General features: G+C 35.5%; 1 protein-coding gene across 1 annotated transcript in view; it reads left to right on the top strand.

The window, feature by feature from the left end:
- Positions 1-19939, top strand: part of FBXL17 (F-box and leucine rich repeat protein 17) — a 270236-nt gene extending 250297 nt beyond the window's left edge. The window contains exons 8-9 of the mRNA XM_036403294.2: positions 4854-4996; positions 18070-19939. Of these exons, the coding sequence (XP_036259187.1) occupies positions 4854-4996; positions 18070-18207 (281 nt within the window). The 3' untranslated portion in view covers positions 18208-19939. The remainder of the gene's footprint in view (positions 1-4853; positions 4997-18069) is intronic.
- The last annotated feature ends 2148 nt before the right edge of the window (positions 19940-22087 follow it).

Genomic DNA, 22087 nt, shown 5'->3' with positions numbered 1-22087 from the left:
GGATGATTTTTCATTTTTCTCTTTTGTTTCTAATTCAATAGAGCAAGATAAATAAAAGATAGAAAATACTTTTTAGGTTGCCTATTTTTGGTCTATCTTGTAGAATATTTTCTTCTCTCTCCAGAGCTTTGTCCATTCATTTTTTAAATAACTCGGGTAAATGAGAATAACTCTGTAGCACCAACAACAGCAGAAGATTTTTTCCAAATCCACTAAGCTGATCTGCTACACCATATTTTTAACACCTGAATGTATTGGTTTCTTTGCTAATTTTATTTCTATTACATCTTCTTATTGCAGTTTTAAGTCTCATAAATTTCTAATGTTTTTTTTAAAAATTAGGCTCCCCAGGAGTGAGTAGATAACTGTCAAAGCCACCCTAATAGCTTTTGGCTCTAAAATAAATTAAAAGATTATACAGTATGTTCTTTTGTATAATTTATGTTTTATATAGGTATTAATAGATAAATATTCATTATATATGTATATTACGTAATGTATACATATAAAAATAAAAATATAATGGAAAGTTCTGTAAGAAGACTTCTTCTTGGTAATCCTTGGCTGACTGATTGATTTCTACTCTGTCTAAACCCCTAAAGAGATTGGAAATTTTGAATTCCAATTCTTGCACATTTAAGTGCTTTTGACATTAATGAAAGAAAGAAAGAAAGAAATGCAAAAATTATTTTTGCATGAATTCATATGTGTCTGTAGTGCCCTGGTGTATGGGTGATATCAATCATAATTAATTTTTAAAAGCTTTTTTGTCCAGGCTTCACTGAAGGCTGACCAAATGCAGTGCCTTGTACGTTTGCATTTTAGGTAATTACAGGAAGAAAACAGAAAGACAGTTAAGCCTTACAGAGTTTTATTTTCAGTTAAATTGAAATCAGACTTATTGATTAAGGAAGCACTCTACAGTGTAGTAGATGCATGTCATTAAAAAATATTTTTAATTGGACATAATTGTGTTCAATACACCAGATTTCCAAACGGTTGTATTTGGTAATATTGTGCAAAACCTGGGGTATTTGTTTCCAGACATAAAAATTACTTCAAATTAAATTAAGACTAGGCCAATTATCAGTTGCTTATAGCAAAGATATTTTTATTTTTCTGTTATAGCAACCTTAAACTTGAAGCTAACACCCACATAGCAGCCGCTGGGTTCACAGCTGAACATAGACCTTCCCTCTGATGGACATTTCTGTCTGTAGCAGCAGATGCATTTATATGTGTCAGTTTAATTTAATCAGTTTAAAATAAAGTGAGGTTAAATTACAATTTGCTCTTAGTGGTAGTGCACTATGGATGAAATGTGTCTGGTTTTGTCAACTATTCCAGCTGATCATCCAGAAGATGTTTCCGTTTTCTACAAACCTGGTCCTTTCAACTTCAATAGCCAAGTACCATTATAACCAAACAAAACAGTTTTGCTTAATACAGCTCAAGGTGTAGGGATGATTTTCCAATTCCAGTTGGAGACATTATACTTTATCTTTTACAGAGTAGGGGCTGTACATCAGTTGATTTCCATTCCACAAACCTAGCACTGGAAAAAGAAATATGGTATGTTGCTTTTGCCAAAATAAATGGGACTATAAAAAGGAGAAAAATAATTGGATGCCTTGTTAAATATTCAAAAAAAAAGAGAAGTTCATATGTCAAAGCCAACATCTTCAAACTACTCGGGGTATTTTTGTGTATCCTTCTCTGCTTAATTTCAGCATGTCAGGTTCTTCCCTTTGATCGCTGACCATGTTTTTAAGCCTGGCTGTCATTAGTGTTCAAACACACTTTTGGCTATTCACTGCTGATTGTGCTACAACTTCTCAAGTCACAGAATTCAAACTTAGTTTTGTAAGGGTTTTGCTGCATGTTTCCTCATTAAATTACTGCCAAGCTTTTGAATAATAGCATTGTATTCTGATTATTGTGAGCCAGTGCACAGAGGAAGAAAAGCTGTTGAGCAATGCAAACATTTCTTAGCTGAAACTTGTGGCTTAAAATGTTTTGCTCATACAAGCAAGAGACATGTGTGTACTCAGTAAAAGAACTTGAGGATGAAATAGCCAAGCTCCTTGCTGCACTGTGTAATCTTTCATGTAAGCCTGCCTGATTCCACAGGACTGCCTTGAAGAAGTATTTAAAAAATGTTTCAGGGAAGATTAGAAAAATATTAACTGATAAATCTATTGTCTGTATAAGGTGAGTTAATTATTATATGGAATGCAGTTAGTGAACATGTGAATAAATGCAGTGTATCCAGGAAGAGTTGATACAGCTGCTAAGAGAGGTTGTACTTCAGTACTTTGGAGAAGTCAGGAAGCAATAAAGAAGACCCAGTTGATACGGTCTGTTGGGATTTCCAAGAAGCATTTCCCACAAGGGAAGGTGATTTTTCAAAGAGGAAAGAATCCTGAACTGCAGGATTCCTTGCCACAGGATGTTATGGATGTTATGTTCTGTGAGCTACAAGACTGATCAGATGAACTTACAAGAGTACAGAGGCATAAGCCCCAGTTTAGAAAATCCCTGGCCACATTTTTCATGTGAGCAAAGTGTTCTGGAAAAGTATTGTTACATTTTCACTGGTTCTCATGGCCCTTCTTTATCTCCCACCGCTGAATGCTGATAGAAACTCCATAGTGTGTCTTTTCTGTGACCCAGAATGGTCTTCTAAGGGTGCAGTTCCACACATGGAAATTTCCAGAAAATATGGTCACTGGAGTTTTCAAATGGCATCGCTTCTGTGTTTGATAGATGAACTGTAGTAGTATATGACTTCAGTATAACATATAACTTCAGTATAACACTCTTGTCAAAATGTTTGGTTTTCCAGAGAGATGTCTGGTAATCTGGGGACAGATTTTGCCAGTGTGTTCTAATGGTCTTTAGTGTCACTTTCATGAAAGTATTCTCTGTTTATTTTCTTCTCTTTGTCAGTTTTACATGAAGCACTGAAAATATCAAAATATGGTTGTAACTTTACAAACAGTGGCAAAATTTCAAATGAACTTAGATTATTCTAATGTAGTGGAAGGCTTTCAGTATTTTTGCCCTACTTCAAGTCTATAACATTTTGTGTGGAGGTACAATGATCTATAATTACTATAGTTTTTCCTATTGAAAAATGTATTCAGAAAGTTTCTAACTATCCCTACTTTTTATTATAGTGATATTTTAAAAGGTGTCTAAAAAAAAGTACAAAGTTTATTTTCTGCTATATACGTATTTATAGTTTGAAAAATTAGGACTTCTTTTCAAGAAATGTGCGGGAAAGAGACCAGGAAATTGGTATTGTCCTACAAATATCAGTGAAACTGTAAAGAAACTACATAGGTGCTTTTACCATACATACAATATGTCAGTAACAAAATTCAGTTAATATTTTGGAAAACTGCTGAAAGAAAGAAATTATGTATTACTTCTCCTTCCACAGCTTCTAATAATGTTTCTGGCATCTTTTGGCTCATTTTGTTTGCTAATCAAGTCGACCTAGATATTTATAAATAATCCAAATACCCTCACTGCTGTACACCAGCAATGCAGTTCTTTGCAGAACCACTGGAAAGTGAGGTGGGTTTTTCTCTTCTTCTAGATCTCATTTACATGCTGATTAGCTAAAATCTATATCTTGTATATCAAGAGCTACCAGCTCTTTGAAATTCCCCTTGTTTTTTTTCTTCCCCTGAAATTCCTCTTTTTTTTTCTTCCTAATTTGAGAATGTAGCATGAACAGAACCGCCCCATAGCTGCTGAAAAATCAACTCTTTAAAGATATACACATTACTTGGAATAAGTCACTCCTTCATCTTCCTTTTCAACAGCTGCCTTATAACTTGGGTTAAAAACTGTGTGAACATCTTACCCCTTGATTATATACAGGTGGCTGACTTCTACACCAGAAACCTTGGCCTTTTTTCTTAGACTGAGATTTTAGCTGCTAAAATTTTTGTTAATAAATCCCAGCTTGACTTCTTGAGTCCATATGTCTGAAAAGTGCTACAGTCCATGGCGACCAGGGTGCCAGTGATTTTTATCTTTTGTGTCATTGTCATGTCATGACAAAACCTTCCCAGCCGGTTCAGATCTCTTGTCATTTTCTCCTACATACCTTTTTTCAGCCCATTCAGAACTTCCAGATCCTCTTTCTTTTCCTTTAATAAAGGTTCAAATTTTTCTTTTAATTCCTTATGACTTTTTTAACTCTTTCTTTATTTTTTACTGGAAAACTGTTTGTGAAGAAAAAGTGACAGTGAGACACACCATCGTTCTTACAGCACCAAAATGAACAACGAGAAAAATTTGAATTTTAGAATACAACTATAGAATGTATGGCATGAGATTTCCTGCAGGGTTTTATAAAACTATGTCTTACTGACTCACAAAATGTCCTGTTAATCTCAGTCCTGTCTTAGTAGTATTATTTTTCTGAAAAAAAAAAATATTAGTAGTATAAAGTCAGTTATTTTCTCTGAAAAGTGAGATAGGATTTTTTTTTATTTTGCATTTATTTCAATTTTATTAATTGATTCTTGCTTCTTCTGGAAAAAGTAATTAAAAGAATTCTTATAGATTATGTCTGTTAATTGGTCTATTTATTTTGATTGGTAGAAAATATATAGGAAAATATGTTTATGTGTGTGTTGGTGTGTGTTTGCACCTGTATGTACTTCCAATTTGAAGAGACAGCTTTTACATTGTTGAGAATTATGAAATATAATATCATTTACAAAGTACATGAGAACTGCTTCTCAAAACTCAATTTCAGCATTATTCAGTGTGTGCATGGAGCTGAGGTTGCCATCTGCAGAGCTATTCATTTCATGCCTTTCATGTCTTTCCAGCTCTGATAGCCATTGGGAGATACAGCATGACAATAGAGACAGTGGATGTTGGATGGTGCAAAGAGATCACGGATCGTGGAGCCACCCAGATTGCTCAGCGCAGCAAATCCCTCCGGTACTTGGGACTGATGAGATGTGATCAGGTAAGGAGCCTTTTCCTGACCTGGTGCCTCATTCTGAGTGTGATAGTGTTCCTGTGTGTGTGAGGGAGGCAGCAGGATTTATGTTTTTCTGAACAAAAATGTTCAGTATTCACTACTCGAGCAACTGTTCTGGTGTGCTGTGTTCACATAGACAGCTCAAAAGTCACACAGAGGGCTAGAAGGAGCATTATAAATGTTTGCTGATGTAGATTTTCAAAATACATCTGTAGGTTACAGTCGCAGCCTGAGGTGCTCACAAGTTTTTTATAAAATCTGCCCTCTGACAGTTTTGAATACTTTTGTCTGAAAGTGGTTGGCATGTCATGTTATAACTGTGACAGACTACTTTGTTTCTTAAAAAGAAAGGGAAAAAAAATCTTCAGTGTAACTTCAAGAGTGATATAGCAATTTTCTATATGTCTGTGCTCTTGATCGTATATCATGGTTTTAAAAACAGAAGGACAGAGATTTTAAGGAAATCATAATGATAAAAAGAGAAAAACAGACTGAGTCTCTTACTATGTAGCTTTATACTCAGAGAATAGTAAGAATGTCTACAAGTTTTAGCACTTTATCATTAGAAGAAAAATAGTTGAAGCCAGTCCATCTCCACTTTACCCTGTATATAGCCTTCAGAAATCACGTTTCTGTTTAGAAGAGAGATCAAGTCCCAGGAACATAGCAGAATAGCTAAAGGAAAAATCATTGGAGGTCCAGAGTCTCTGACCTTAAATCTTCACATAACCCTGCAGGGATTGTTTCTTTTCCAGCCATCATTAACAAAACATCTGGCTTGTGATGCCCATCATAAGCATCTCTCAGGCTTGTGGATTTCTGATTGGATACTCTCTATGGAAAAACAGGTTTTAGTCTAAGAAACTTCATGCTCCAAACCATTACCTTGCATCCTTCACAGTGCACTATAGAAGACAGTGACAAAACACAGTATTTCAAATGGCAAGGAATAATAATGTCCAGGTCAGTGGTGAAATTAGAAATAGCATTTTGCAAAGCCAGCCTTAGGCATTTTCCAGTTTGCAAGAAGGTTGAGCACTTTGGAAGAATTGCTCTGTCTATCAAAGCTGAGTCGACTTAATCTCCTAAACATTAGTGTTTTATAAGAGCCAACAGACAAAAAGAGTGTGTGAATCTCTTTGATGGATTGTGCTAAGATTATGTACTTAGAGAATGTTTAAAGGGTAACTTGACCTTGGGAATTAGACCTGACCCAGAATCATCTAACCACTTCTGCACATGTATTTATTTTGTGAATTTAGCTAATGTTGAACAATCAACAAGGATCTAATAAGTGCAATAATTTTATCCTGTCTTTAACTGCTATAGAAAATCAATGATCTTGATGTTGAAAACAAGCTCTACTGCCTCATAAGTTAAACTATATGTCATTTTCATAGACATGTACTACAGTCTGTATTCCTTCAATTGCTGGTAAATGCTTTTCTCGTTTTTTAGAGCAGTATACAACACCTTTTGTATTAAAAAAAAGTCAACTGCTAAAAGGAAAAAAAAAGTATTACTTAAGAAAGCTTCAGGGAAGATATAAAAGCACTGTTGACTGTGTGTGCCTTGCTAGTGTGTATGTGAATCTGCAAGTATGCAAAGTATGGTAGATAAAAGATATTAAGAAATTCGTAAACACTGTTACCATGAACAGTGTAGTAGCGGGACTACCACTGGGAATTATTTTCTTGTTTGCAAAGCTTTGATGGGAAGAATAGCTCCACAGACAGAATGAAGTAAGTATCCTTGACTTAAGGGATTTTTGGCAGCTAGAAGATGCCAACTCCCTTTTTCCACTGCAAATGAACAGAGAAATTACTGAACAAAATTGCGTTCTCAACTGTCTCTCCCCAGTATCATGCAGAACTAATTTTTTCCAGTGGCTGCTCTATTAAATTAAAAATGTCAGTGTCCAGCACATCATTAAAGAGAATTCCTGAGTGGTGCTGAAGGGTTTATTTACACTCCCGGTTGGCCAAAATTCTTTGTACTGTTGTCAGCTTGCAGTGAAGAGAAGGTTTGAAGATTTGTCCCATCTAACCAGGCTTCCTTTTCTGAGGTACTGACTGTTATGCTCATACCAGGTAGCTTTTATGCCTTTCTAAGAATTCCCAGGCATTTGGAAAGGAAGTACTTAAACACAGTTACATAAGGAACATATGTAAGTAGACTTCAAATGGGTACCACTAAAACACTCTTTATGAGCCAGGCATTTTGGAATTTCTTTGATATGCACTTGACATAAATTAGAGGCGTCAAGGGTCCTCCCCAGAAAGATCAAGAGAGGCTGTGAGCCTGGGTAAAGACAGTCTCTGTTTTATGCCATTGATTATCCAAGTGCCTCCAGGCAATGTGTTTCAGTAGATGCAAAGCATTATTGATCCACACCATGAAAATAATCAAATTATTCATTTTTCATCAAACTGCTATTGCCATGACCTTTCTTTTTATCATTTTTCCTACCATCTTACATGCCCACCACAGGAGCAATATGGTCTTTGCCTTAAAATAGATGACATTGTGTTGAGAAATATAATTTAAAAATGCTGACTTTACTATGAGGTCATCATAATGAGAGCATATATTTCAGTTGGGACTTTTCTGTATCAGATGGGATTCATCTAAGAGACTATCATCCAGACCTCCTGAAGTGTGAAAGTGATCTAGTATAGACTCTAAGTGTTCTTAAATACCTACATTCTGGACAACAGAATTCACCACTGGTCTGCATTCCAACATGAACAGGTACTTGAAGCAGCTAGGCCCCTTCTCCCTTCTGATCTCTCTCACAGGACAGGTTATCGACTGTGCAAATAAATTTTTGTGTACATGGGTATGTGTGCATCTGTGCAGGCACCAGGCAGCCTTCAGGACTGCTCAAGTCATATGTTCCATGGAAAGAAAATGTTGCTATTCTGAGTCTCTATGTCTTTTGAAAGCAGTAACAGATAAAATCAGTAGATATTTAAGGCCTAAGCAGGACATTTTAGAGGCTTGTAATTGGAAAAGGCATGAAAGAGAAGGCATTTCTGTTTTGCATTCCGGTGTTCTGCCTGTGTTTGCACTGTGCCGCGCTTCCAGGGGCAGTGAGCCAGGCTTTGTTCCTTCTTGTCAGCTCTTCACAGTGCTCTGGGAGCAGGGTGCAACCACAAACTCCCCATTCCTCTGCACAGAGGAGTGCTGTGCTGCTGGGGGCTGCAGCCCAAGGTTGTGTTTTAGGACTTGATGTGGCTGTGTTGGAGCACGTGGTGGGTTGGTGCTGCTTGGGAGCCCAGCAGCTCTTAGTTTGTCACCCGGGAAAACACCAAGAAAAGCATAGCAAGGGGTTATATTAAATTCACTTCAGGTTAGTTCCCCACAGCAGAATGAAAACATGAGTGTTCATTCTTCCAACCAAATTTTAATTGTAGCTCTGTATTTTTTATCACAGCTTAGGAAAGGGGATATTTTAAAGATAATTGAACCTTTCCTTTTATTACTTTAAGTATCTTGAGAAAGGTGTGGGCAGTTACAGGATGCTTTCTTTCCTCCCACAAACACTGACATCAGAATTCCTAAGAGCTTTTCTTGCATCCTAAGGGCATAAAATGATGCCTGCGTCAAAATAACAGATTTAAATGCACATTTCAAGTTTTTCTTTCTGAACACAGTGTACTGTACATTCCTATCATTAAACTAACCTAGATCCTATTTACATCTTCTAGTTAATTAATTAATTAATTAGGTATATTTTTTATTTCATATTTTAAAAAATGGAGAAAAAGGGTGATGTTCTCCATACTATTTATTTCTAGAAATCATTTGAAAGATGTCTTCATAGCACTTCTTTTTTGTGCTCTCACAAGAAGTGAAACAGCTTTATATAGTGGCAGCTTGAAATCTTTACCCTTAGGGAAAATGGTTGGGTATCAACTAGGAAATAGGGACTAAAAATTTGTTGTTTCTTTTTTTTCTGGGTGATAGTTTAACTGGTTGAACAATGTGTCACAATAATCTTCCTGCAACTTTTCTCACACACAATTTTCATATTTCAAGATCCTTTTCCTATAACTGTGGTGCAATTTGTAGCAGTTATCAACAGTGCTCCCACGTAAATGTAGGAGACATTTCTTGGGTAAATAGGCAGAAAAATGACACTGAAAAACAGAGGCCACAAAATTCAATATTCACCACTATGTGTGAATGAAATGAAATAAAGAGAGTCCAACAAAGCCAGCTGTGAAAGGATACACAACTTAGTTAATAAATCATGTTGGCCCTTATTCCTTACTTTTTTTTTCCTTGCTTTTTTTCTTTCCATTTTTTGAGAGGAATTTCTCAGAAAAGACATGGTTGCTTTTCATGAAAATACTTCTGGAAGCCTGTAGCTTATTCCAGATGACTTTCTCAGATAAATTGTAGCATATATTTCCTATTCTAGTTTTGCTGAGATATTAGAGCACAGAAGTTGATGGTCAGTACAACTGACAAAATGACAAACTATTTTATGTTCCCAGAGGCAAAAAGATAGATGATCCCTAAAAATAAAAAATGGTCAGTTAAGAAATCATTTACATCTTAAGTAAGAGTAAGATTTTTAGATTATATGTGAATTTTTAATATAATTTATCACTTTGTCCTTCTACAAAACCTGTTTTACAAATATTTGTAAATACATATTCAGTGAAGACCACAAATCATTAGCAAAGTTAGGAATGCAGCTCCTGTTTAAGAGAAACATTTTGACCCATCACTCACAAGCTTTTACTTTACACAGCTAATCTGCAACTGAAGGTAAGTGAAAAAGAGCATTATCTCTTTTATATATCCTAGGTTCTAGAGATAAATCTTTCAATTTCCAATACCTTTTTGAGCTTAAGGCTTCTTAATCAATGGCAGAATAGTGAGAATACAGAGCCATGGCTTGTTTTAATGTAATTATCACAGCAATTTGCCTTCCACTTTCAGAAAATGCTATCATTAGCCTGATCAGAAAACCTGCCAAATTGCTACCATTTCTTCTTTTATGTTACAAGGGGTTCATTTTGAGATTTGAAATTATGGTTTTGTGATTTGAAGAGGAATGAAAATATCCAATCCTTCTCTTTAAGAAAAATTCTGTAGCCTTTTTTTCTCTTAAATTACTATAATTTGTTCAAGTACGTTGCTGCATATTAAAAAGGAATTGCTGTATTTTTTAAATTTTTATATGTATAATGTAGGAGCTGCAATTGATACATCTCTCTATGAATAATGAAGATTTTAGATTCATGAGATCTGTGAATCTCATTAGAAAGAAACCACAGCTATCCCACAACAAAAGAAGAATAGCATTTATTTCACTTTGGTTTTCAATACAACAATTTTAAAAGTCTGAACAATACTACTTTTGGGTTTTCCCCCCTAGCTAACTAGGATAACAGATCCATTATGTGTGTAAACGAAAGCATCTGCTAAAATATACACACAAAAAGAAAAGGTTTTTATACAAGCTAAAGATTTTGCTCTTCTAGTTTAACTGTATCTTTGCTAAAAGATTTTTATTCTCCAAGCTGATTCCTCTGCAGCAGTTCTATGGTACTGGGCTGAAGATGGAATTTTCCAGAATTAATGAAATTGTCCTTGTTTCTAAAAAGCACCCACCTGAACCATGTCATTCTCTAAGAGAAAGATGGACCCTTAGGTGATGATCAACAGTTCAAAATCATGATAAGGCCAGCTATTAAGGAAGAATGCAATGTGAACTGGTCAGCATCTTTATGAATAAAAAATCAAAAAGGGAGAAATTTATTTAGAAGCATTGCTCCCTGGAACTTCCAGTTATTTTTGCCAGCTGGCAACTTTTGAGAAAGACTTCTCTGTTAGTTTTACATGCCATCATTTTGACAGATATTACAGTAATGTGCTCAAATTATTTTTAATGTAGTCAAATAGGAAGGAAAATATTCAGTGTTATTAATTCAACAGGCAGAAAGTAATCTGAAAGAATATTTATCACTGTATAAATTACCACTGTCATTTCACTGCATCTGGGTCTTTATTAACTGCAATTTTTAGAAGAAAAAAGTTTTTGAAATGTGTGTAATACTGGTAATATTTTTACCTGGAAATATTCCATAGGTGGAGTCTAGAAGTTAATCTGATGAAATGGACAGAATTAGCAAACCAAATAATCTGCCAGCCTGAAGGGCTCCTATAAAGTGGTTTCTCTGCTTTAATAGAAAAATAAACCCTCACAATAAACAAAGGGAATTGAGAGTGAAACCTTTGTTACTTACACAACTTCAATAAAAAATAGTGTGTTGCAGAAAACTCTGCATCCTCACAGAGATCTGAAATGGGTGTTGCTAGTTCGCAGTAGACTGGGAGTTTGGGGCAATACCATTCACATGAGAAAACTACCACAACAATGAATTTCATTCCTTTCAGGTGAGATTTAAACAAGAACTGTAAAGTAGATATAGTCCACAGGCAACCTTCCCACACTTCCTGAAATCCTTCCAGAAGTGCTACCGAGGAATATTAGAAGACTTGTGCATTCCATTTATTTCAGTTCACACAGCAGAAAAGATTGCAGATATTTCAGTTTACCTACTCCTTTACCTTTACAAATATAAATGGGTAATTAATTTCTAGGATTTAACACAATTTAGTTGTCAAATGTCATGATAATAATAACACTGTACAGACTGTACTTGCTGATTTCATTATTTATGAGTCTACAAATACAGTGTTTTTGTGTGTGTGCAAATGTGATTGTTTTTCTTCCTTTTTTTCAATAACATCATCCTCTAGGTCAAAACACATTATTTTCTCAAGGCGTAAGGGACTTTATTTGGACTATAGGATATTGTGCTAATATTGGTAGTGCTGTTATTTTGTTAAAGTCCTAAACAAGGGTTCTGCCCCTGGGCATAAGGGCAACTGAAACTCTGTGGAATATGTCTGCCTTAGCTGATCAACTGCACTTCACACAAAACGTTTCCAGAAATCTTTAATTTTGTTATGGCTACAGGCAACAGTTATAATTGGGCCACCTGAGAATATAATTCATTCAACTATTAGCAGAAAAAAAATATCAAAGTACACTTTTTATAAGATACTCACTTGAGGAAGCAAAATACAACTTAGAGAAGAGAAAGACTGTGTGAAAATGTTTTGCTTATAACTCTAAGTGTGTATATATTGGATTTTTTGTAAAACATTAGAGAAATAGGAACATAAAAGAGTTTTCCATATCCATCATTATGGATACACACAATGTCTATAAAGTCATTTCTTTAACCATTGCATGCATATTTGGCTTTCAAGAAATACTTCTCTACATGTATTGAGACAGAAGTGTGCACAAATTCCAGTAGCCCTAATGCTGATATACCACTCCATAAGTAAAATGCCAACAATATTGTAAGAAACCCTTTGGAGACAAATCCATTTGCATTTCTTCTGTGTGAAGTTGATTTTGCAAATGTTTGTATGTAGAAATGTTATGATAATACTTGTGCCATTTTTCTAACATAACTATCTGTATGGCAGCCCTAAAATCTTTTGGTCTGAATGATACCTCTCACCTGCTAATATTTCCCTAAAATTCCTAGCAAGTACTAGATTTCTAAGATTAAGCTAGCAGTTCTATGTATTACTAGTGCCTTTCTGTGCTGATATTGCTGACTCAGGTTATTATGATTCAGTCTGTTATTTTTTATTAATGATTGATCTATAAAGTTGTGTAATTGTAGATACCAACCTGTGTTGTCCTCAGAAATCAGCCAGCCAATGCCCCTTCCAAGGGCTTCATTAGATACTATGCAGATATTATTTTAGCTGTCATCCTGAATAGTGGTCTGAGGGACACAAGCACATTTTGGTACGAAGTTCTAGTAATGCACCTTTGCACTAATCCAGTTTTGCAAGCTTTAGCTTTTTTATTTATATAACTGCTTATTGGTTTCAGTTATTAACTTGGAATGGAGATATTTTTTTCTTTTCAATTATCAAGTGAGTTTGTCATTAAACTGAAGTCATTAAGATGTGAAGATTTTTAGGTTTTGTTGTTGAAGAAGATCTATCAAACTCTTTAGATTATTGCTGAATACTCATACACTGCATAAAACTTGCAGTTTAAGTGATGACTCTACTCTTGCTTTTCAGTATTGCTCTAGATAACATAGACATTCTTGGCACATTTTAATGGCTTTAGAGTCTGATCCTGATGCACCTGTAGGAGGAGTTTTGGAAATCAGTATGAAATCTTAAAATTCTCGGCAATGTAGTGAAAGAGTATCCAATCCCAGAGAAGATTTCCAGGACATGATATCAACTAAAGACAAGCTAAGGAAAAGTAACTAGGAAAGTCCTGTTTAGGAAAAGCCCTTATACCTCGGTTTCTGTTCCTGAGCAGTGAATGGAGGTGTCTCATTAAAAAAAAAATGCCTAGTTTGGCTGATGGTTTCAAATGTAATCTCTAATTTACCTTAACAAGATTAGGAAAGCTTGAATTCATCCTTCGAATTTAATAAGATCTGTTGTAGGAGCATAACAAAAACAGTAGGTTAAAAAAAATCCTGGCCCTTTGAAATCATTTTATATCTTTAGAAATTCCTAATTTTATAATCTAGAAATTAAAGAAAACAATGCTGAAATTATCACTAAACCAAATGACACAGCAAATTTAAATGAAAAAAATAAAATTACCTAATAACTATTCTTGCTTACATTTTGGATTCTTCATGAAGACTTGTGGAAAGTGGCATAACATAAATTTCTGAAGATGTTCTGTGTCAGACAAGTGATGTTTCAAATCAGTAAATGCTGGCAATAGGACTAGATGAGTAAATACAACATGCTAGATCAAAATATGAATGAATATTTTATTGTGAGTAGCTTTCAGTTTACTCTGGGCCTGAAAAAATCAGCTCGTAAGTGTTGGTTACTTTATTCTAGGAAAAATATTCACAGAATGGTGGCAGTTTTCAGGCTTTCTGTTATGGGCAGACCATTTTACCTAAAGTAGAGTAAGAGTGTTGAGCACTGATTTCCCATTTTTCTCGGTATTTCAGCCACATTTTGTGTGTACATAGCAGAGTGATGGTGAAAGTTCTCTAGAGAGGCACTCACAAAACCTTTTTGCCAGTGTACCATTCCACAAGGACTCAAAGGGTGTTCTTGTTCTTCTTTCCAAGATGAACTCCTAATTATCACATGAGAAATGTTCTCTAGCAAGGATAATATTTAAATACTCTCTGCACAACCACACTATCATTAGGTGAAGGAGAAGTTAAGGAAGTCCTACCCCAGATAACATTTGTCACAAAGTCAAATGCATTATTCTGGGAAATAGGCAATATGTGTTCAAGTGTCTTTAAGCAAAAAACTATTCAAAATTATGACTTCTAGGTCATAATCTAGGCTCTAATTGAGTTAAAGGGAGATGATACCACTTAGTCTGCCATTTTCTGTAAACCATTTTCTCCTTTGTTTTGTTTTTTCAATCTATTCCTTGGCCTGGAATAAATAGTTATTTCAGGAAGAAAAAATAATTTTCAAACCAGTTCTTTGTTGTTATTTTGGTTTTTTGTTTGATGACCAGGATTTGCAAAACCTATTACTTTCATTCTTAATGATATGGGCTGCATTCTCTCATTATGCGTTAAAATATAATTGAAGAGCTATTCAAATTCAGAGAATGATTAAATATTAGATAATCTACGTAGTTTATCTGCAGACAGTAGTCTTTCTTTTGACAACTCAAAAGATGAAGATTAATGAAAGTTCTGTGAAAGAAAAATATAGCATTTTACATCATATTAAGATGTGGAGATTTTTAGTTTTCATTCATTGAACAAGAATGTTTAAGCTCAGTAGGGAAAATTGTTCTGTTTGTGTAATGAACTTATTTTGGGAATGACATTCAGTTTTTCTGTTTTATCACCAGCCAGGCTGATCTTAACAAAGAGACAGAAGCTTGTGCTCTAATGGCTGGGCATAAGACTTCTTTTCATCTCAATCCTACCACTAGGGAAATGATGACAAGGATCCTCACAAAGTTGACTTAGATATTACTTTCCACATTCTTTATTAACAAAAAATAAAATTTTATTTTCTTTTTTCCTGTTTTTCAGATAGTGCAGTTTTTAGCCCAATAGTATGGAGAGTTTTAAATACTAAAAGTTTTTCATTTCTTTTTGTGTCTTACCTGACTTTTTTCATGGCAAAGAAAAGGTATCAAAATATTTAGAAAGGGAATATTTTTTTTCTCATCTTTGGATCCAGGTTGGTTGTCCCACTGCCAGTTTTTTTTTTTTTTCTCCTTCTTCTGTTGTATAATCTTATGTTGAATTTAATTTGGCATAATTTTTAAGTCCTTGCTTTTTACTCTCAGTATTAAGAATATTTATGTTTAACTTAAAGTTACATATATTTGATCATTTATCATGAAGCTTGGTAAGGTATGTTTTTCCTTTATCATGAGAGTAAACTCAGTTTTTCAGACTCAAAGTAATTTCTTTCTTTATATGTTATGGTTCCAAATACATCCATAGGATTTGTCATTACTTTACTGTTTAACAACAAGTCATAACTAAAGTTGTTGCCTAGGATTAAACTAATAATTTAAAATATTTGCTTAATGCTCCAGTAAAAAAATTGAGAAAAGCTTCTACTCTTCAGGCTTTGGTAATAAAACAGCTGTTTTTGTCAGTGGCACTTCTGCAATGGTTTTATCTGCCTTCTTCAGACTCATGTTTATTTTGTAACTGTGTTTGGCATTTGATGCCAAAAGCTTCCTTCTTCTGTTTAGTAAAGTATTAATAGCAAATAGCAAAAAATTTTATCTAGTAATAATTGTATCAGAAAAAAAGTAGGACAAACAGTTAGAGGTGTTTTACCATAGATTTCTTCATAGGTTTTTAAGACTAAAAGATACCATTGTAACATCCCCTGTCTTCCTAAGTGTCATGGGCCATGCCTAAGTTAGCCTGGTATTAAATATATCAGCTTAAATCTAGCTAGGCTGTACCTTGGGTACATGTCCTGAGTCCAATACATCTGGCATGGAGAGTGTTTAACTACCTTCCTGTGGGTGAGCATCATCTTTGTAATGAATTCGCTTTGTTTGTTTCTTGTAACGGAGAAAGAATATGCATATAACACTGGCTCTAAAGCCATGATATCCATGCTGTTCTAACAAATAGTGCCCAACAATTAAGTGCTAAGTCACAATAACTTCTATGTACTAGCATAATTTGCAGCTGTCTAGTAGATAAATAATGCATCTTCTTCAAGCTCCCCATTAAGAAAGAGCAAAATAAGTCACTGTTGGTTGTAAGCCTCTTTGTTGTGGCTGAGTTAACCATTAAGAGGAGTTTCTGGTAGCCTGGTTGATTCTGTCATGGGTCTCTGCAGCATAACTCTAATGAGAAGAAACTTTTGGCTATTTTTTGGATAGGCATAAAGTAGCAAATTACTGCTACTTTGGGGATTCTTGCCTTCCAAGCAATATTTTTGTGAATTGTAGCTTACAATTTGTGAGTATGTATTCAGCTCTAAATATCAAATATTATGGGGGACTTGTGCTACCTCTGATTTCATTTTGCTTTTTCAAAGTCACTTCTTGTTTTTCAGCACTGAAAGATTTACTGTAACATAGCAATTTGCCAGAGAAGTACAGTTTGTGCTGTGAAGTTAAACCAGTTTTCTATCCAAGTCAGTCTCAGCTAGACGAAACTTCCAATGAAGATTGAGTATTTCTATTATCAAAGTAGAAGAACTGGCTATTAAACCTTTCATTTATCCTTGTCATTGGGTGCAATCACTGTTCAGAAGGAAGCTCTCCGTGTTATCTTTTAAGGACAAAAATATTATTAGATACTGTGGTTACCGTGCTTTAAAAATATTTTTCACAAGACAGATCTTTAATAGTAGTAAACATTTTTCAGTCTGGCTTTTTGCTTATGGCCTTAAAAGTGGACCACTGAAGGAAGAAAAGCAAACAATGCCATCAGTTGTACATGCTACTGATGTAGGTGAATCAGTAACTGTAGTTTCAATGCATTTTAAAACACCTATTGTTCAGCAAAGATTTCAAAGAGAGCCAACTAGAAGTCATGGTTCTTAGGTTAATCTTTTATTTGTCTAAAGGCTGAAGAAAGTTGTTTACCTGAGTGATATGAACTGCAATTGTCTTTAAAATAATTGACAAATTAATCCCCTCACAGCACTGGAGTTGTAAGGGTGTTAGGTTTAGCTGGGTTTGTCTGATTACCTTGTTTTGTGAAGAATAAAAGTGCTAACATTGATGTCTCAAATTTAAGAAAGACATCCCAGGCCCGACCATCTTGTATGTTTTAATTATTGGTACCAATTCTGCAGTGTTATCCTCACAAAAGAAGGCTAAAAAAAATCTGCCAGTGATGTATGTGAAGACATGCAGGACTTTTACTTTTGGAAAAGGGACATAGAGGAGTAATTGATCTACCTGCAACATAGAATAGTTCATATTTTTCCCCATCTTTAGTCATGGTATCGATAACTTTTCATTTCAAGCCTGTTGATAGCAACCATACAGTGCAAGTTCATTTCAGTAAAGTTAATTGTGGAGTTACTACTTAGCATTTTTAAATGTCTCCCAAACTGCACCATAAATTAACTAATAGATGTAATCTATTTTCATTTGCCAAAGCCAAAAAAAATCTCACATTTTTAAATGGATGTCTGCTTGAGCAACTTTGAGTAGATAGGTTCTATTTCAAGTTAGAAATCTGGGCAGCATTTTGTTACTCTCAAGTTACTCTGGGCAGCATTTTGTTTAACCTCGATGATAAAACTTCTTCCTTTACAATGAAATCATAGTGGGGTTTGATTTTGTTTTTTTTCATTCTGGTTACAGAATGTAACCAGACATTACATTCTGTATATTTTTTTGTGATAAATGCACCCAAACCTACAGTAAGAATGAGGAGCCCCATCCTGGAAGTCCACCCAGGAGTCCGATGCTTTTCCATTCTTCTAGCTTGCCTATTGTTACCCTTTTCATTCACTTCCTGCGACTCACAGGTTCTGTTCTTCTGTTGCAGGTGAACGAGGCCACAGTGGAGCAGCTGGTGCAGCAATATCCACATATAACCTTCAGTACTGTGCTGCAGGATTGCAAGAGAACACTGGAGCGGGCTTATCAAATGGGCTGGACACCCAACATGTCTTCTGGCTCCTAACTCTCTGTACCAACATGTTCCACTCTGCTGCATTCGGTAGATCTAATGGGGATTGCAGAAGGGTTTATAACCTTTCATATGATGCAATATAGTTGTGAGTTTACAGAGGTTACAGTAAAATGGCAAAAGCCGTACACTGACTTTAACGTACTGTACAACTAAGTACAAATATTGAAGCAAAACTTTAGAAATGCATTGTGGTTTTGTTTGCATAAAAGTGATAAAAGCCTTTGACAAATTTCTTGAAGTGTATTCCTACTAGTTCTCTGGATAGTTTGAGTTATAGATGTTAAGCTTGCTTTCCTCTGTTTACTTTGCCTTGGTCATGTGTGTTTCCTTTGATCTGTAAATGGTAACTCAGTGCTAGCACCAGTGCAGTTGATCAACAGAGGCATGTGTTGAAACTGGGAACTAAACTTGATGCTTTTTATTTACTAAAGCTATGCCAGAGGTTTTAAGATATAGAGTAATAAGAAAATCTACAGTGAATTACCATTTTCTTATCAACATATTCCTTTTCTTTCTTTAAATATAAGAAGCTGTAATGATATTAAAATCTTTCCACCTTGACATTTTAATAATGAATAACACTGCTTACCCTAACAATAATAGCGAGCTACACTTCATGAAGACAAAGAATAGCTGAATACAACAACTATCAGAAATAAGTTGGTGATGCTTATTATATTTGGCTGAAAAGATTTTATGTCTATTTTAAATTAACTTGAATCCTCTGACTATGCTGTTCCGTTGATGAATCGGGAAATTCAGATGAATGGGTATAAGTCAATGGCAGGATCCCTCTCATTTCCTGTGTGGTTTTCTTTTAGAATGGATCTTCCAATGCAAATAGTGATTACCTTGAGAAGGCCATCTAAACATGAGTCCCATCGTGGGTATCTTTGGTAGGATCAGATGCTTCTTAATACAGTGTGTGCAAGGAGATATCCAAATTAAACACGTAATGTGATTCATTTTCTTTGTGGGACTGTTATGGTTTAACCCCAAACAGCAAACAAGTACCACACAGCCTCTCTCTTACGCTCTCTCACACATTGCATTTTAAGGAGTTAAATTTTAGCAGGGAATTGTGAAAAATACAGACATTGCAGCTTCAATTTGGAGTTGCCTTAACCTTTAGAGTATTACCATTTGGTTAAGAATGCTGTCAGGTATGTAACACTGGATATTTGTTTTTAAAAGGTTACAGCATTTAAATCCATCTATGAAATGCTTAAGCTTCAGCTGAAAAGTTGCCATTATTGTCAAAATGTTCTGCTAATCCAGAAGGCCTAATGCAGCATAACATAGAAGCTTGTTTAGTATGGCTGTGTAACCCTGTAAACCTATTTGTTGATTTCCATAGCATAATTTTTTACAACAGAAACATCAGCTCACATTACTTCCAGTGAGGATGTTGAATGTTTTCTTATTAGACTTTTCAAAATGGGGATGAACTAATTTCTCTGGAAAAAAATATATCGTAAAGATTTTGTTTAAAATAAGTGGTAAATACTTGTGAACATGTGTAATGCTATGCTGTTTATTTACTCCTAAATGGTAACAATATTTTAAGAATAAAGCCAGTGAATTTTTTTTCAGATATAGTACAGAATCTTAGTCAATTTTCTTTTAATGTCTCTTAATGAGTGCATTAAAACTATTTACACAATTTGTAAGTTTCTATTTTTTTGTGAGACCTTTGATCTTGAAATAAATTTTAATAAAATAAGGAAGATGTGATGTTTTCTGTTTATCTGTGCTTCTAACTGTACTTAGACTGTACTAACAGAGAGTCTGAAATCTCCATTGTTGAATAGATAGAACTCACCTGGACATGATCCTTAGTAAACTAGCCCTTCTGTGACTGACAGAGTTTAATTAGATGACATCCATAGATCTTTCTCCATCTAAAATGTATTGTAACTCTACAGATTTTAAAAATAGTATGGGTCTTTTAAAAATAGGTTGGTTCTCTATTCACTTCATATAAGTCATATAAGTCACTTCCAGTAGTTTTGCCTTTTAATGACTACTCATCTCTCAGCTTTATGAACATAATCATCTATAGATCTCACCATGACTAGTTAATTTTAGTTTTATGTGATATAAGAACTCTAGATAGAAATATGTTTTTCTAATTGCAGTGTTGACACAGATAGTTCCTTGATTTACTTTTATTAATAGTTTCCAAAGTAGTTTTAGAGGAATAAATAATACTGCACACTCATCTTTGACATGTCATGCACGGAAAATATCATTATGGTGGCAGAAAGGCTACTGCCTCTTGTAAAAATAAAAATTATCCCTGTTTTCTCATATGCAAAACTTAGAGTGAACTGAAAAACTCATTGGCGGCTTCTGGATTCCCTAGGTCCAAAAGGTCTACTTTACTAGAAAAAATATGTCCTTTTTTCCTTCAAATTCTTTATGGGAACCTGTTGTTAAGATAGGGTAACCTGTGGCTCAGCACTTTCTCATCAGAAACATTTCTAGGATGGGCTCGTTCAGCCTGCAGGAAGGGCTGAGACAAACTCTTAAATGTTTTTTGAATTAAGGGGTAGGTGGTTGTAGGAGAAAGACAGATAATGTTTCTTTTCAGTCATTCACGCTTTAAATCCAGGTGTAATTAAGGCTTAAAGCAAACTCAGATAGTTCACCTGGTGGTCATTCCACCCATCTCTCACCACCCAAAGGGTATGTGGAGGTGACTGTTCCTGTGCAATTTGTCTCACCAGAGGGAATGTCTAATGTGGTGTTTCTCATGCAGGTTCAAAGTCACTTTTCCCAGGCTCCCAGATTAGTGGGAAATCTAGTGAAATGCCAAATCCTAGATGGCATAACTCCCTTGTTATCAGGTGCTCTGTGCAGTATAAGGCATATTCTAGTAGTCTTTGAACAGGGACAAAGTGTATTTCTCTCAAAAATACCAAAACTGTGTAGTTGAGCCAGTTATGCCTCATCAGATGGGGTGAATATCTTCAGGCTTACATGTGAATGTCCTAATACCCCAGGTGGGAGTTTTATACCTGAGCCAGTTGTGCCAGGGAGGACATGGGCATGGTAAAAGTTTATCCCACCTCACATGATCTGCTTCTTATCAGCCTTCTCTGTTGCCTGGCTCAAAACCCAGCTTGCTGCCAAACAAAGGTTGGTTTGTTGTGGCCATCCTCCACTGGTGGTCATCCTCCACTCACTCACCCTCTCTGCACCTTGGCTGTTCTTAGGCAGATCAGAGATTTTGCCACCACACATCTGAAAGCTCACCTTCCCACTTTGGTTGGGGGTGCAAATCTGCCCCCAGCAAATCACGTGCTGCTTTTGCCAGTGGCTGATTGAGTCACTAACCTCTAACATTTTGGTCTCTCACACTCCCCTGCAAAGGATGCACATGGACCTGTTGGAGCAAGTCCAGAGGAAGCCACCAGGATGATGAGAGGGATGGAGCAGCTCTACTTTGAGGAAGGGCTGAGAGAATTGGGATGGCTCAACCAGAAGAATAGAAAGTTTCAGGATGAGGTAGCTCTGGCCTTCCAGTGCCTGAAGGGAGCACACAAAAAAAGATAGAGAATAATTTCTACATGATCATGTAGTGACAGGTCAAGGGAAATGATTTCCAGCTGAAGAACAGTAGGTTTAGATTAGATACAAGGAAGAAGTTCTTTACTGTGAGGGTGATGAAGCACTAGAACAGGTTGGCCAGAGCAGCTGTGGATGCCACTTCAAGGAGGTATCAAGGTCACGATGGAGTTCTGAGCAACTTGGTCTCTGCCAGTGTCAGAGGGATTGGATCAACCAAGTGATCTCTAAGGCCTGATCTAACCCAAGATATTGTTTGATTCTATGAAAACAAGCTTCAATCCCTTTTAAACAAGAAAAT

Source organism: Molothrus ater (assembly GCF_012460135.2).
Source record: "Molothrus ater isolate BHLD 08-10-18 breed brown headed cowbird chromosome Z unlocalized genomic scaffold, BPBGC_Mater_1.1 matZ_random_MA35, whole genome shotgun sequence".
Taxonomy (NCBI): Eukaryota; Metazoa; Chordata; class Aves; order Passeriformes; family Icteridae; genus Molothrus; species Molothrus ater.
This window is presented reverse-complemented; position numbering and strand designations above follow the sequence as displayed.